The sequence below is a fragment of the Pteropus vampyrus genome, unplaced genomic scaffold (assembly GCF_000151845.1).
Source record: "Pteropus vampyrus isolate Shadow unplaced genomic scaffold, Pvam_2.0 Scaffold40, whole genome shotgun sequence".
In the NCBI taxonomy this organism is placed as follows: domain Eukaryota; kingdom Metazoa; phylum Chordata; class Mammalia; order Chiroptera; family Pteropodidae; genus Pteropus; species Pteropus vampyrus.
The window spans coordinates 7,542,424-7,557,951 of record NW_011888821.1 but is presented as its reverse complement, the minus strand read 5'-3'; the positions used below and the strand labels follow the sequence as shown (position 1 = coordinate 7,557,951).

General features: G+C 40.3%; 1 protein-coding gene across 4 annotated transcripts in view; it reads left to right on the top strand.

Moving 5' to 3' along the window:
* The first annotated feature begins 9,586 nt into the window (after positions 1 to 9,586).
* Positions 9,587 to 15,528, top strand: part of FOPNL (FGFR1OP N-terminal like) — a 21,986-nt gene continuing 16,044 nt past the window's right edge. For 2 of the 4 annotated variants that reach the window (XM_023529659.1, XM_011358406.2), the window contains exons 1-3: positions 9,587 to 9,665; positions 12,537 to 12,734; positions 14,812 to 14,896. In XM_023529659.1, coding sequence (XP_023385427.1) covers positions 9,638 to 9,665; positions 12,537 to 12,734; positions 14,812 to 14,896 — 311 coding nt within the window. In that variant the 5' untranslated portion in view covers positions 9,587 to 9,637. Of the gene's footprint in view, positions 9,666 to 12,536; positions 12,735 to 14,811; positions 14,901 to 15,528 lie in introns of those variants that run through there. The other 2 variants (XM_011358407.2, XM_011358408.2) reach the window with 2 other exon arrangements.

The following is a 15,528-nucleotide window of genomic DNA, read 5'->3' as shown; positions in this document are numbered from 1 at the left end:
CAATTACATAAAGTGCAAGAACTTCCATCAGCCCTTGCTCCTTCCATAGACCCTCCCAATGAATTATGTTTGCTTAAAGTTCCAGTTAGTCATTATCACAAGAATATGTAAAGAATTTTTAAAACTCAAAACAAAGAAGTCAGTTCAGAAGTGGGCCAAGGATTTGAATAGACATTTCTCCAAAGAAGATATTTGAATAGCCAGGAAGTACAGGAAAAGTAGCTCAACATCGTTAGTCACTATGAAAATTTAAATAAAGACATTTCATGGTGATCCCATTGTAAATTATATAAATGCAGGATTGCTATGTTGTACACCTGAAACTAATATAGATTGTACTTTAACAATACTTTAATAAAACACACATACACACAAAATTAGATGCCACTTCACAGACACTAGGATGACTATAATTTTTTAAAAAGGGAAAGAAAAATAAGAAACATTGACGAAGATGTGGAGAACTGGAACCTTCACATATTGCTGATAATAATGTAAAATAGTGCAGTCTCTGTGGAAAACAGTTTGGCAATTCCTTTAAAAAGGTAAACAGAGAATCACCATATTACCCAGCAATTCCATGCCTAGGTATATACCTGAGAAATGAAAACAGGTATTCGAACATTAGTCTGTACGCAAATGTTCACAGCCACATTACCTATAATAGTGAAAAGTCGAAACAACCCAAATGTCCATCAGCTGATAACCAGATAAATAATATGTAGTCTATCCATACAATGGAATAGAATTCAGACATAAAAAGTAGTTAAGTACTGCTATGTGCTACGACTTGGGTGAACCCTGAAAACATGTGAAATGAAGGAACCCAGACATAAAAGGCCCTTATCATATAAATCCATTTATATGAAAAGTCCAGACAAGTCAAATTTGCAGAGACGGAGATAAATTACCAGTTGTCAGGGCCTCGTGGGTGGGGGAAGGGGGAAATGGAGAGCGACTGCTTAATGGGTACAGTTTCTTTTTGGTGTGATGAAGATACTCTAGAATAGATAGAGGTGATGGTTACATGACATTTTCAATGCGCTAAAGCCATTGAATTGTATAATTTAAAACGGTGATTTTTACGTTAGGTGACATTTACCTCAATAAGTTAAAAAATGAATGGACATGTGACCCAGTTTAGAAGAATGGAATATGAAAACAGCTTTGCTCAGTGTTTCTGGGGAACTTCTTCATGGCTCTCCGAGAGAAATTCCAGAAATTATTCTCTTGTCTCCTCTGACCGTTGCAGTGCTTGAATGTGACACTGGAGACAGCTTTAGTCATCTCATCAAATCTTAAGAAAATGGTGTCCATCTATGGGGGAGGATTTAAAAGGGCACTTGCATGCAAGTTTCCTCCATGTTCTAAATTAGATGTTCCCCACTGAGTAGGTAGTTGAATTTTAGCTCGTTCTCCTTGGTATGGGGCTGATTCTTCCCAAAGAAGATCTTTTTTTTTTAAAGAAGTTATCTGTCCAGAGGAGCCTTTTCTCTTAAGGCCACCATATATACTAGTGACATCCCTGGGGAAATCCACGATAATGTAAAGAAAGGGAACCAGGGCCAAAGGCATAAATCAGCCTTTAAAACTGCCAAGCACGTGGATTTCTAGTTATAGTTAACATTAAATTTTCTTACCAATAAGACAGTTTGATTTGCATCCGGGAAAAAAAAATAGTCTGATCAATTAGGAGTGGTTTTTTTTTTGTTGTTGTTTGTTTGTTTGTTTGTTTTTAATTTGTTTTAGTGGCAGGAGTAAGGAGTGGGGTGAAAATAAGGCAGGGAGATAGCGGCCAATTTGACATGGTCCTCTGGCTTACTCTGAAAAAATCTACCCAAATCTGCCCAGGATCCGTTTGTCTCCTGAAAAGGACTGAGGGAGATCTTTAATCTAGACAAATCCTTCAGGAACATAATTTTTGGACGCTTTAAACTGCCCCATAATCTACTTGATTAATTATTGACAAACAAGACAATTGGTGTTATTACATATTACTTATATTCGAGAAGGGACATTTATAAAGTTTCCGTACAAATGTTCTCATAGATGTTCTGTAGAATTTACATTGGAACCCCAAAGTTAATTTGACCTTTAGACCATATTGTTCAAGGGTCAAACTGTCTTTGAAAATAAAGTCAGATAAAACATTCATTTTTTAAAAATATTATGTTTGTCTGAACTCAAACTAACAAGAGTTGCAGGGAACAAGCTTGCAAAAGCTCCTGGAAAATTCACTTTTAAGGTTCTGATGTGTCACTTTCTCTGATAAAAGACGGCCACATCACCAGTTTTCAGTCCCACATACCCCAGGATCCCGCCCCGCCCCCGGCCCCCAGAGCTGGGCTAAGTAAATAAAAATTGGTTTCATGGCTGAAGCATTTAGACACTTCAAAAGGTGGCATAGCCTGTCTCACCTGGACTGCCTGTCTGCCTCTAGTTCACAGTGCTTGTTTTTTTCTCATCGTATTTAGGTTCCCTCCAAGAGGAGCCACCAGTAAATACTCTTGGGTTTCTCTCTTCTATCTGATTAAACTTTTTTTTCTGTATCAGTTAATTTTTCTAACTACTGATAGAATAAAGGTAGTTTTCTAAAAACCTGTCAGTGCTTAGCAGTCATTAGCTAATGATAGCCACAACAATATCCCAGGCAGATATTATTATACATATTCTCCTTTTTAGAGATCAGGACAAGTCTCAGACAAGTACAGCAATTTGCCTAAGGCCACATAACTAGCCAGCATTCATACCCAGTTCCGAGTGATAACAGAGCTGATGCAGATAACCAGGACCCTGCAAAAGTGTCTTAGGTGGAAAATCAGAGCTGCAAGGGGATGGGCATGTGTTTGTAAGAATATTATCAAGAGGCAGAGGAGCAAAGTGACTACCCAGATGTCACCTTGCCTGGCTGGGTTCAAAACTAGCTCTGCCATGAATCGCTTCTGTGACCTGAGGGAGGTACTTGACCCTTCTCTGCTTCGGTTTGAGCAAACCGTGTATATTCTCACAAAGAATGGAGATCAGAGAGAAGAGGCAAGACCTAAGCCCTAATTGGGACAAAGGTAGGAGAGATTTTAGAGAGGGCACCATCTTTATCCTAGATTCTTTTCCAGCATGAAAAAGTCCTGATTGTATGGATCTGTGAGTTTATTTCAACAATCGCACATTTGTCTTGTCCAGCCAGAATATCGAAAAATCTGTCCACTTGCTAGGCAGGTGAAACTGAAAACCTCGGGGCTGACGTCAGACTGTTTGATTTTGGCCAGGTCTCCGTCCAGCTGTCTGACCTAATCCTTGGTTTCCTCATCTCATTGTGAAAGCAGGATAACAATAGTACCCACCTTCTACAATAGTACTCACCTCCTGGAATATTGTGAGGATTTCATTAAACGATGTAAACGCAGAATGTTTCACACAGTATAGGGGTCAGGACTCCTTCAAAAACAAATCTCTCCTGTGTTTGGATTGTGCCCAGTGCAACAGTATTGCAGACAAAGACAGTAGCTATTTTCCTCCTTAAGAAATCCAGAAAGAATTTGAATTCTCCTGGGATTCGAACCCCTCCCTTTGAATCAGCAGTTTACATTTGGTTGCCATGGTTTGGGGGCTCTGAATGACTGATGTAGAGGCATGTCGTATTTTCAAAAGTTGTCTTGACTTGTCTGAAGAAGAGGTACCTTTTCTATAAAGTAGCTGCCTCCAATTTGTAAAATTCCATCTATGGATTCCATGCCCCTCTCCTCCCCCCACCCCCATTCTCCAAAGCCTCTTGCTGTAGCTCTTAAGAAAAGGCAAGCTGACCAGGAGGGAGGTGGCTAAATCTTGATAAAGGGACGTTTAACTCTTTGAACTCAACCTGCAGCTTTTATCCAGCAGGGTTCCTCTGATAAAACACATTTCAGCAAGAGTTACCTTAAGAATTCCCTAATCCTCAATCCTCTTGGCATATGAGGCATTGAGTAAATTTAGTGCTCATCCCTCCGTTAAAAAGCAAAAACGGACCCAAAATGGAGTCACTGTGGTAAGCCCCACCAAGACTTAATACCTAACCTAAATGCAATTTCAGCCTCTCCCAGGAGTGGAATTTTAAACCAATCAATCTGGAATTTCCTAGTCAGCCCTAGTAAGGTAATCTGCCTGATATAACCCCTGCCTTCTCCTAAGGGAAGGTAACCATGCCTGAAATAATCCATTCTTTGAACTTTTAATCCCACCCCTTTTCTGTTTATCAAAACCTGCCATTCTGTACAAGTCCTCGGAGCATCATTCTATTTATGAGACTGGATGCTGCCCAATTCATGAATCATTCAATAAAGCCAGTTAGAGTTTTAAATTTACTCGGCTGAATTTTTGTTCTTTAATGCCTCTGAAAATGACCTGTTGAAAGTGGATGAGAATGTCATTTTACCTGGTGGACCTGTTTTATTTTCTCTAAAGGACCAATATTAATACCCACCGCTCCCCCCAAAAATCCACCTTAAAATCTCCCATGCGACCACGTGCCACTGTGAGAACTAAGTACATGCCACAGTGCGGAGGCTGGACCTCTCATTCCCATGGGTTCCATTTCTCAGTGACAACAGAGCAGAAGGGCCAACTCCACCACTCATATCTAATTGCTTTGGGCCAGTTACTTCTCCGAGTGTCAGTTTCATCTGTGAGATGAGCTGCCTTGCAGAACTTCATTCATTCATTCCATAAATATTTGTTTTACCAGAAGGAGCAAGGTAGGCAAGTTTTCTGTCCTGTAAAGCAGCCCAAGGTGGGCACCAGACATGAGATGAAGAGTGCAGCCCAGTGTACATAGAGGCAGCCGCCACAGGGATGGTGCAGGGTGAGGGAACTGTGGGGAGTTCCCAGGGCAACTGTAGGCTTAACTGCCTACTGCTCTCCAGGTGCAATGCCGGAAACTCCCTTCGCTCTGATATTGCTGAATGATGAATCACGGCGAAGAACCTTGGGAAGTGGAGCAGGTAGGAGACCTGGGGCAACCCCTCGACCTATCGCTGGTCTGTGGGATTGAGTGGCAGGTTCCCTGGGAAACCAACTCCACTCTGAGAGTGAGAGCAAAGTGTAGGAAATTTATGAGGGCAAGGTTTTGGGATCAACACCTGGAGAGGGGGTTAGGGGAGGGGAAGAAGAAGCCATGCTGCCCCAACAAAGGCTTCAGCCTACCTCCTCAGGAAGCACTGAGGTTGAGGGGAATCCCATACTGAAGGGAGAAAGCTGGACCTTATACCCCAGCATTAACCAGGCATGGAAATGGTCTGCCCTCAAGAAGAAGGCCTTGGGCCTGGGTGTGGGGATTGGGGGAAGGGGTGTGGTGCCTCTCTACTTGGGAGGCTTCTCTTATTTCTATACCTCTGCCTTTTCTCAGCCCCTCCCACCCCCAAAATAGATCTAAGAAGAGGAATCTAATCTAGCCAGAGGAGGTTTAAGAAGAAATGAGGTATAAACTCAGGCCTGAAGGGTGAATAGAAATTAATGAGGAAGGGAAGGGACAGAACAGGAGGATGGTTCCAGGCTGAGGGAAAGGCATTTACTAGACCCAGCAGTGAGGGAGGGGAGCGAAAGAGAGAGGGGAGGGAGGAGAGAGGTGAAGGGAGGAAGGAGAAGTGCCTCTCCTTTCATGATAACTGGAAATAGCTAAATATGATCCATGGACTTGGGGTCCAGCCCTGACTCTGCCATTTACTCAGAAGTTACTTAAACTCTCCAAACCTCAGTTTCTCTCTAAGTGGGATGATAATACCTGCCTCCCAGTTATTTTTAGAATGATATGAAATATTAGAGAAGAATTCAGGAGTCAGCAAACTTTTTCTTAGGGGACCAGATTAAATAATTTAAGCTTGTGGGCCATGTGGTCTCTGTTTTAAGTCCTCAACTCTTGTAGCCACAGACCCTATATCAGAAAACAGGCATGGCTGTGTTCTTCTAATAAGACTTTATTTACAGAAACGGGAAGTGGTCCCATTTGCTAACTAGATTATTAAAACATCAAAACAAGGCTCCGCGGTTTGAGAAGACATTTCGGGTCCCTCCTCTATGTCCCCTTTCTCCCCTCACTTGGGAATTTCTCTGTACGCAGCAGTTACACAGATCCACACCAGCTTACTATATTGCATAAGAATCAAAAAAAAAAAAAAAAAAAGGTAAGACGCAACGATAAAATCCCCATTTTGTTATCATAAGAGCTCATGACTTCAGAGGCCATGAAGTTCATGAACAGGCATTTATTCCACTTGAGATGATCAGTTGCAAGGATCCTTTGTCAAGAAGCCAAGTTCATAACTGCGGTAATGAAAAATCATGCAAGGTCTCCGCATTTAATTCAACAACTCCTGCCTCTCCTTTTTTTTATCAAGGTAGTTGTCCTAGCTTGGTCTAACCCAGAATATCAGAATCTGAGACTAGGACTTATTTGCAAATAGTTTATTTGGGGAAGAATTCTGGGAAACGAGCGGGGGTATCGCGAAGAGTAAAACAGAGAAGGAGGTGTAATCAACGCAGTGGTCCGTTATTGAGCTGGTTACTGTTCTGGGCAATGGAGCCCAATCCCACTGGAGATCCACTAAGGAACTATGTAGATTATGTCTCAGAAATGTCCATCTGATACATGGATTATCCCTTGGCTCCCATTGGTCAAGGGAGGTGTTAACTTTTTCACATTTCACGAACTGAGCATGTCAAGATACTCGAGGCAGTCCAGAGGGCGTGCTACCAGGCGGCATATACACACACACACACCTGGTTGTGCACAGCGATGCATGCACATCGTTAACATTTTAATTTGATTGAAAAATAAGTCTCTCTCTGACCATGGACCCCTAGACCTCTGGTTCTGCTCTTCTGGGGCAATTTTTGTTTGTACTTTCTTATATATCTTTCGGAGGTAGCCCATGTATAGGCAAACAAACCCTTAGTATTTCTCCTTTCTTTAAACCCTTGGTGACATACTCCACAATGTCTCCTGGACTGTGCTTTTTAACGCTTCTATCTTTGCATCTTGCTGATAATTACATATATATACACATACATATTATATGTGTTTAGAACTCCCTCTTCTTTAGAATGACCGTGTAATATTTCATTTATGGCTATACTTAAAACTTACTTCATCAGTCCCCCAACTGATGATATTGGTATTTCCAGTAATTTTTTAAAAGTCAAGATGATTGAAGTATGCAAGCAGTAAAGTTCCCCTCTCTGAGTGTACAGCTTTATGAATTGTAGTAAATATACAACTGTGTAGTCACAGCCAAGATGTAGAACAGTTCCAGCACTCCAAAAATCTCCCTAGTGCACCTTTGCCATGGGCCCCTGTCATTCAGCCTCAGCCCCTGACAATCACTGATCTGCTTTTTTGTTCCTATACTTTGCCTTTTCCAAAATGTCATGTAAATGGAATCATATAGGATGAAGCCTTTGAGTCTTGTTTCTATAACCAACACAATGCATTTGAGATTCATCTATATTGTTGCATGTATCAGCAGTTGGTTCCTTTTTATTACTGAGTGATATTCCACGGTACAAATAAACCGCAGCTAGTTTACATCCATTCATCAGTCAGAAGACATTGGGTCATTTCCAGTTGGGGCAATTATGAATACATATGCAATTATTGCAAAATGCCTTTTGTATAGATATGTTTTTCTCTTGCGTAAACCCCTAGGAGTGGGATTACTGGGGTGTATAGTAAGTATATGTTTGACTTAATAAGCAGTTGCCAAACTGATTATAAACGTGACTATACTACTTTGTTTTCCTGCCAGCAACATATGCATACTCGCCAGCATTTGGTATTCTCATTGTATTCTGATAGGCAGATAGATTTGTGTACTATAAACAGTGCAACAATGAATACCCTTATACACATATCCTTCATAATTAGGTGTGAATGTATCTGTAAGATACATTCTTAAACCTAGAATTGATAGATCAAAGGGTGTGAAAGGTTAATTAGATATTGCCAAACAGCCTACTGAGCAGATGGGACCAATTTATCGCCTACTAGCTAGGGATGGTAATTCCTGTTTCCCCACATCCTCACCAACACAGTGTATTACCCAGTTTCGGTACATGTTTTTAAGTGAAATTTTACTTTACAATTGCTGTGTGAGTATCTACCTCAGAGGGTTGTTGGTGAGGACTTAAAGCAAAGGTTTTAGAGCAGTGCCTGCCACACAGAGAGTGGCAAGGGCTGTTAGTTATTATATGATTACCACTACTAATCAATCAACTACATTTTTTTATTTTCTTCTCTCTCTGAGTTCATTAGTACATTCAGGAATGCTTTTCTCTGAAGAGCACAAACGTTCTACCTATGGAATTTAGTTCACCCTTATAAATCTCTTCAGATACTCCCAGGAATACAGGCACTATGGGTTTTATAGAATAGGGAAGTGTGACAGAACAGGACCCTTCTAAGTTTACAGATCTCTGTCCCACAAGGTCAAAATTAATCTAGTTTGGAACAGGAATGGATTACTCTAGGTTACAATGGCTTTCAAACTTTTTGACTGCTTCCCACTTTAAGAAATAGATCAGGAGTCAGCACACACATTTATACCCAAAAGTTTCAAAAAAATAGTATTTGTTTGCTATTCATTCCATTCCATTTCACTGCAAATATGTTCATTGGGATCTACTAATAAATAGATTTCAAGAGCTACTATTGGGTTAAACGGCACTATCTAGGTCACAGATATTGATCTTCTTGCAACACAAGTGGAATCACAGAACCTCATACTGAGTTTTGGGTACATTATTCCCATGTTCCCTTTTCTTCCTTTTCCATGGGATGCTAGAGCTTATTCATTCATCAGTTATTTTCTCAAATAACTCTTGGACTCCTTATGTATACTGCCCAGTAATATTGTCAGTAGAAGAGAATAGGCTTTAAAGAGCAAGAGGTCTAGGTTCAAATATGACCTCCACCATTTGCTGGTGATCTTGGTTAAGTCTCTTCAGCCATCAAAGACTCAGTTTTCCCTTCTGTAAAATGGGAGTAATAAAAGGGCAATCAAAAAGCTAAGGGGTGTAAAGTAATTAGCAGTGTCAGGCTCTTGGTAAGTACTGAATACAGTGATTCTCAAGGTGCGAGCCCCAGAGCAGCAGCATCAGCACCACCCTGGAACTTGTTAGAAATGCAATCCTCGGACCTCATCCCAGATTTACTGGGTCAGAAACTTCAGGGGTGTTTTAACGGGGAAGATTGTTTTAACAAGTCTTCCAAGTGCTTCTGATGCACGGTCAAGTTTGATAACCACGGGCTTAACACATGGTAACAATTAGTAATTGAGGCTGCAGCGTGAGCAGCGGGCCAGATCATGAAAGGCTTACTGGGCAAAAGTGAAGCACCAAGGTGTCAGCAGCTTTCACAGGTAAAAGGGGTTGGGACCGACCCTTCCCTCCACGCCTCCCTCGTCCCTCAGCAGGGCCTGCCTACGGTGCTCGCTGATTGGTGGCGTCTCTCTGGACAGTTACCACCTACCCAACCACGGAGATCGTAACCTGAGGGGCGGGGCGGGACTGGACGTCGCGAGAGCGGTGCGCCTATTGGCTCCAGACCACGCCGCGGAAAGGGGCGGGGCTGCGCGTGCGCACGGGCGAGGCGCGCCCCTGGCGGCCGTTGAAAATGGCGACTGTCACCGAGCTGAAGGCTGGTGAGTGAGAGAGGGAGGCTTGCAGCTTGAAATACGTCTGGCCTGCAGCCTGTGAAAAGGATGCGACGAACGGAGGGCGTACGGAATACGAGTCAGCCTTCCCCGAGGGTCGCTCTGCGGCGTCAAGGGCCTGCGGGGCGTTGGGCTGTGTGGCGGCCGCTGAGCCATGGCACTGTGAGGGAAAGGGTGGCACAGGGGCGGTTTTTAAACCGGCTTTGAGTTGGAGGAGTCGCAGGATGTGCAGGTACCTGAGAGAGGTCTTCAGTCCTGCACGTTGGACCTCTGGAGCATTTTTCTGGACCCCGCCTGGATCCGAGGCCTTGGGCCGGACCTTTTACTTGGAGCTGATGTTTACAATAATCACAACCGTTTTTGGTGTCAGGCACAGCCAGTCCTAAACGATTTGCTTGGTTGCCTCCCTGCACCCTTACACCCTGGTCTCGATGGACCGAGGTAGAAAGGTGCCTGGCCTGGCCAGTCTCCTGTCTCTCTCGGAATTGTCCCACAAAAGGAGCGAGTCCTTAAGCTGACAACATTTGTACACTCTGGTTTTGAACGCAGGTGTCCAGAGAGGTAGTAATAATAGATATCGGTGATTGAGCCTAGGCACTGCCCAGCCCCTGCATTATCTAGTCGATTCCATGTAATAACCCATTTCACAGATTAGGAAATCGAAATGCTGAGAGGTAAAATAGCTCGCCCAAAGTAATTCATGCAGAAAGAGGCAGTGTGCGAACTAGATATGATGCACCAGAGCTCCAGGTATTAATCACTGAGTGATACCGCTGTCCGATTAATAAAACCAATTTTCAGAGAACTTGGGGCTAAATCAGTCATTCTTAGGGATTTGACAGGGAGGGGTTGAATGTCTTTGAGGTGATTTAGTACCCATTGATATAAATGTATATTTGTGGCCCTGGGCTGGAGAAGAATCATAAAAAAGGCATGCCTTTATCTATAAGAACAGATTTCACATAAATGAGTGAAACGTCTCCCAAGGTAGCAAATATCACACATGGTATTACATACAACTTCAGAGAAGTTAGATACTTAGGGATATAAGCAGATTAAGAACCTCTTTCTGAAGAAGTTGCTATGGTAGTGTTTTAAGCGTGGTAATAGAGGGAAGGGGAAAATGATATGGAACCCTAAAAAGAGCTTTGGTAATTAGGGGTGTCCTACACAGATGTAGAGACCCCCTTTATTTTCCTGCATTCCCCAGTTCTGAATGTGCTTTGTGTTCAAAAGAAACCCAATGAAAATGTGTTTGCCAATTATCTTATGTTTTATGAGCATTTACATTTTTTTAAGCACTTTCATGTTTTTCCACCTCACTTGGTTCTGCCTCTGAGTGGTAGAACTCATGTTGGAGAAGGCAACTAAAGCACGACTTGGTGATCTACCACTGAGGCGGTGATGGGATATGTTAGGTTTCCTAACTCCAGCTTCAGTACTTCTCACTTCTCTGCTGAGTTTGAGTCTGTGCTGTGTGCAGTTGGGACAGGATCCCTGCCAGTGGAAAAAAATCTCTCCATCTACTTTCCAAAGATGGAATTAGAAAACAGGGTCTAGTTATGATCCCAAGAATATGATAAGGCTGTACCTTCCTTTTATGGGCCTGTTTCAAAGTCTGATTGGATGATAACTATATGTACTTACATACCTGCAAAAAGTTTAAGAGGATGATTTAAAAATTAGGGGCCAGAAAGGTTAAAGTCTAGTCTAGATTGTATCTCTTTAATGACATGACCCAAGTTTTTGTTTTTTATCAAAGTTTAAACAATATTTATGTTCCTGGGCTTCCTTTATGATTTTACATTATTGTGGTGTACTTATTTGGTGCTTTTGACAGGGCACAGTATGATATTAAAGTGTATTGTACTGTGTTACACCCAGTTGTATAAAGCACTGTATTATAATGCTCCTAGGTAACATTTTTGAGCTTTTACTATGTTCTAGGCACTGTGGGTGAGAGGTGTTGATTCTCTGGAGTGTTATTTAGCCATTAGTAACAATTTAAAAAGGGAATGTTCCAGACCTTTGCAAGGGATGGTGCCAATCCAGCCCTATGCCTTTACTATCCATACTAGTATTTATTGGTAAATCTCATTATCACAACTACTGATATTTGTAATAATGATCCTTGCTTGTCAAGGGGAAGTTAGGTTACATTCAGCATATATATTCCTGATTTCTTAAGATGGCAGTGATATACTCAACATGTTAGATTTCTAACTAGGCTTAAATTTTCTAAATCCTATTGGTTTAAGGAATTAACTCATAATTGTCTTTAAAAAACAAACAAACAAACAAAAACCCAAAAACAACATCCACCTTTTCATGCAGAATGGGCCATTCCCCAAGGTTCTGGATAGCAATTTTATACAAAAGACACTGACACATTCCTTCCATTCATGGAGTATTCTTATTATTTTTAACTGTCTTCTTTCTAGACCAGAGGTTTTTAGTGACACAAAGAACCTGGCTGCAGTAATAAACTCTCTCAGAAATATGTGAGACGCCAGGGGTTAAGTTGAGGTCCCATGTGTCAACTGTAGTTCTGTCTCCCTTTTTTTTCCTCACTGAAGAATGTATATCAGACTGTAGCCTCTGTCAGTGATGCTGTTGGATGGTTAAACTTGAATTTGCTTAAATATATTAAAATTAGTAAGTCACTGCTATTGGGAGCTTTATTTTTTTTTGCAAACATGACTTGTGGTTGCTAATGTGATAATTGTTCAGTTCGTCACAGTGTTTATATTGAAAGCTGCTGTTAAGCCATTTACATTTTTAAACAGTTTTCTTTAAAGTATGCCTAAGAATGACAAAATTTATTCTGAAGTTGAAGCATTAATGTTTTATATTTAACAGTTTTAAAGGACACTTTGGAAAAAAGAGGAGTATTAGGTCATTTAAAAGCGAGGATTCGAGCCGAAGTTTTCAATGCCCTGGATGATGAAAGTGAATCTCGACCATCATTGTCTCATGAAAACCTTCTTATTAATGAATTAATTCGGGAGTATTTGGAATTCAACAAATATAAGTATACAGCGTCAGTCCTCATAGCAGGTAAGAGATTATTGTTAGTCACCGATACAAAATCTGCTTTTCCCTTCTCCTAATTCTAAGACAGTCTTTAGCCTGGAAATCTAATTCCATTTTTAAGTGGTGTCATCTGAGTGACTGGGACATAAAAATGCTGGTGAGAGAGCAAGGTTGAGCAGTTTCTTATCAAGGTTCTTATCATGGGCTCTTTCCATAGCTTGAACAAGTTCTCATGAGGCTTATTGAATTGTAGGGGAGAATAAATAACTAAATAAACACTTATACTCGGTGCATGCTTTGAAAAGGCATCTTCAGTTCCTGATACTGAGAATAAATAATTGTTTATATTTTATCCTGTTTGCTGCCAGTCTTTTTTTTATGTGTATGCTTTAAAATACACAAGAATTTAATATGTGTATATGTGTGTGTGTGTGTGTGTGTGTGTGTGTGTATATGCTTTATTTAAAAATATAAAATGATGATAAAGTCTCAAAATATTACTATATTGGTTAGTATATATACAAATGTATATAAAAGCATGGTCTTTAATTTAAAAAGGATTAGGGAGGTAAACTCCAAACTCATTCTAGTGATGGGAGGGAGAGAAATGATACTGGGGGAGGAAATGGGCAGTTAAAGATAAATTTTATCTGTTAAATTTTATTTCTTAAGAAATAAAGTAAGAACACTGGAATGATGCACACAGTAGTCAAGATAGGCGTTGCTTCTGGGCTTGACGAGAAATGAGATTGAGAGGATGATCAAACGCACGTTGAATGTACTACATTTGATTCCCTTGTTTAAAGTTTTAATGTGCTTTAAGATTATTTCATGTCTCAGAGATGTGCCACATCAAAGAAAAAGATCATGAAGTGATGCTAGAACTTTCTATTACACATCTTTTATTTAATATTCAGTATATATCTTAACTGAATAAAAACTGATGATTATTGGTTAAGGATCTTTAATATCAGTATCTCTACTTTCCTCAGTTTGTTACAGATGTCTGTATAATACAATTAATACTCAGAAAGGGAGAAAATTATAAAATATCAATTAATTGTCTTGGACTTGGGCTTCCCTAGAATGAAATATAGTGATAATAATCAAGCTTCATATTAAACATATTGCCTTTTTAAAAAAACTGAGGCATAATTAAACATACAATACACTTTTTTTTAGTTTATAGTTCTGTGGATTTTGACAGATGCATAACATTGTGTAACTACCACAGCAATCACAATATAGAACATTTCCATCACCTCAAAAAATTTTCTGTGTCCTTTTGTAGTCAACTTCTGTGCTTACCCCACACCCCTAGCAACCACTGTACCTATCATTTGCCTTTTCCAGAATGTTCTATAAATGGAACAATACAAGATGTAGCCTTTCGGGTATGCTTCCTTTCACTTAGCATAACGCTTTTCCGATTCAGCCATGTTGGTTTTTTCTCCCCTGAAGAGCATTCCATTGTGTGACTATGTCAATTTATATATTTTAGCAGTCGATGGACATTTGGGTTGTTTCCAGTTTTTAGCAGTTATGAATCAAGCTGCCACAAACAGTCATGTAGAGTTTTTGTATGAATGTATTTTAATTTCTCTTGCGTAAAGACCTAGAAGTGGGATTGCTGGTTGTATGTGGTAAGCATATGCTTAACTTGATAAGAACTGCTCAGCTTTGCTCTCTCACCAGCAAAGTATGAGAGTTCCAGTTGCCCTGTATCCTTGCCAGCATTTCATTTTAGGATTAATTTTACTTTTAGAATTATCACCACCCAATGGATATTGGTACTATCGTATGTTTAATTCACAGGCTTCTCAGAAACAGACTTCTGAAGTCTAGTATTGTAGTTTAAGTGCAGAAACAGCATTTCTGCAAGCAAATATTACATTAAAAAAAGAATTTATGTTAAATTGTATTAAGTCACACATTTAATAAAATAGATATTTTGAAAGTCATAAAAATCATAAGTTTGATCTGTTGTCATTATTCTAAAATCTGAAAAATGTGTATATCTGGTAAGTGTGGTTCTTATCAAAATCATATTTACTTTTTAGATTAATAAAGACTCAGAGTTTTCATGATTTTTTCCTCCCAGAATCTGGTCAACCTGTAGTTCCATTGGACAGACAATTTATCATCCGTGAACTAAATGCATTTGAAGAATCAAAGGATAATACAATGTAAGAAGTTATTTTTTAAATAAGCTTTCAGATATTGTTGTATTGGAGTCATAGTCTCATAGTGGTGGTTTTATTTCATTTTACTCCAGCAGATATTGATTTGGGTCTAGTGTGTGTCTAGTACCGTACTAAATCCAAGGTGTGCAGCCGTGAACGAGTCAGACTAGGCCTCTGCTCTCTGGAGCTAAAATTCCCAGGGTTTCAGAGAACGGAGCATCCCTATCTCTTTCTAAGCGGCACTTCTCTAGGCTTCTTGATCCATCCTTTTTTTCTTCTCCTGTTTTTGCTCTATCAGTTGTTTTCTTCACATTTAACTCTTCCTCCCCACTGCTTCCTTCACTTCAATTTAGGCATGTATGTACTCAGATTTCCCTTCTGCAAAAACCCTATCAACTCCCAACCCCGGGGCACTGCTCAATCTTTTGACCACTGAACTTAGTGCAAATTAACCCTCTGCTTTTATTATCCCCTCTTCAGTCCTCCTTGCATCCTAAATTCTCTCCTCACCATTTATACAAAACTATGCTCTTAAAAAGAATCACCACTTTTTAATAGTTTCTTAGTTCATTTCCTATTTCATTGTTTCTTTAACTTTTTCCAGAGGATCTGTGAATGCCCTCCACCCGCCCCCC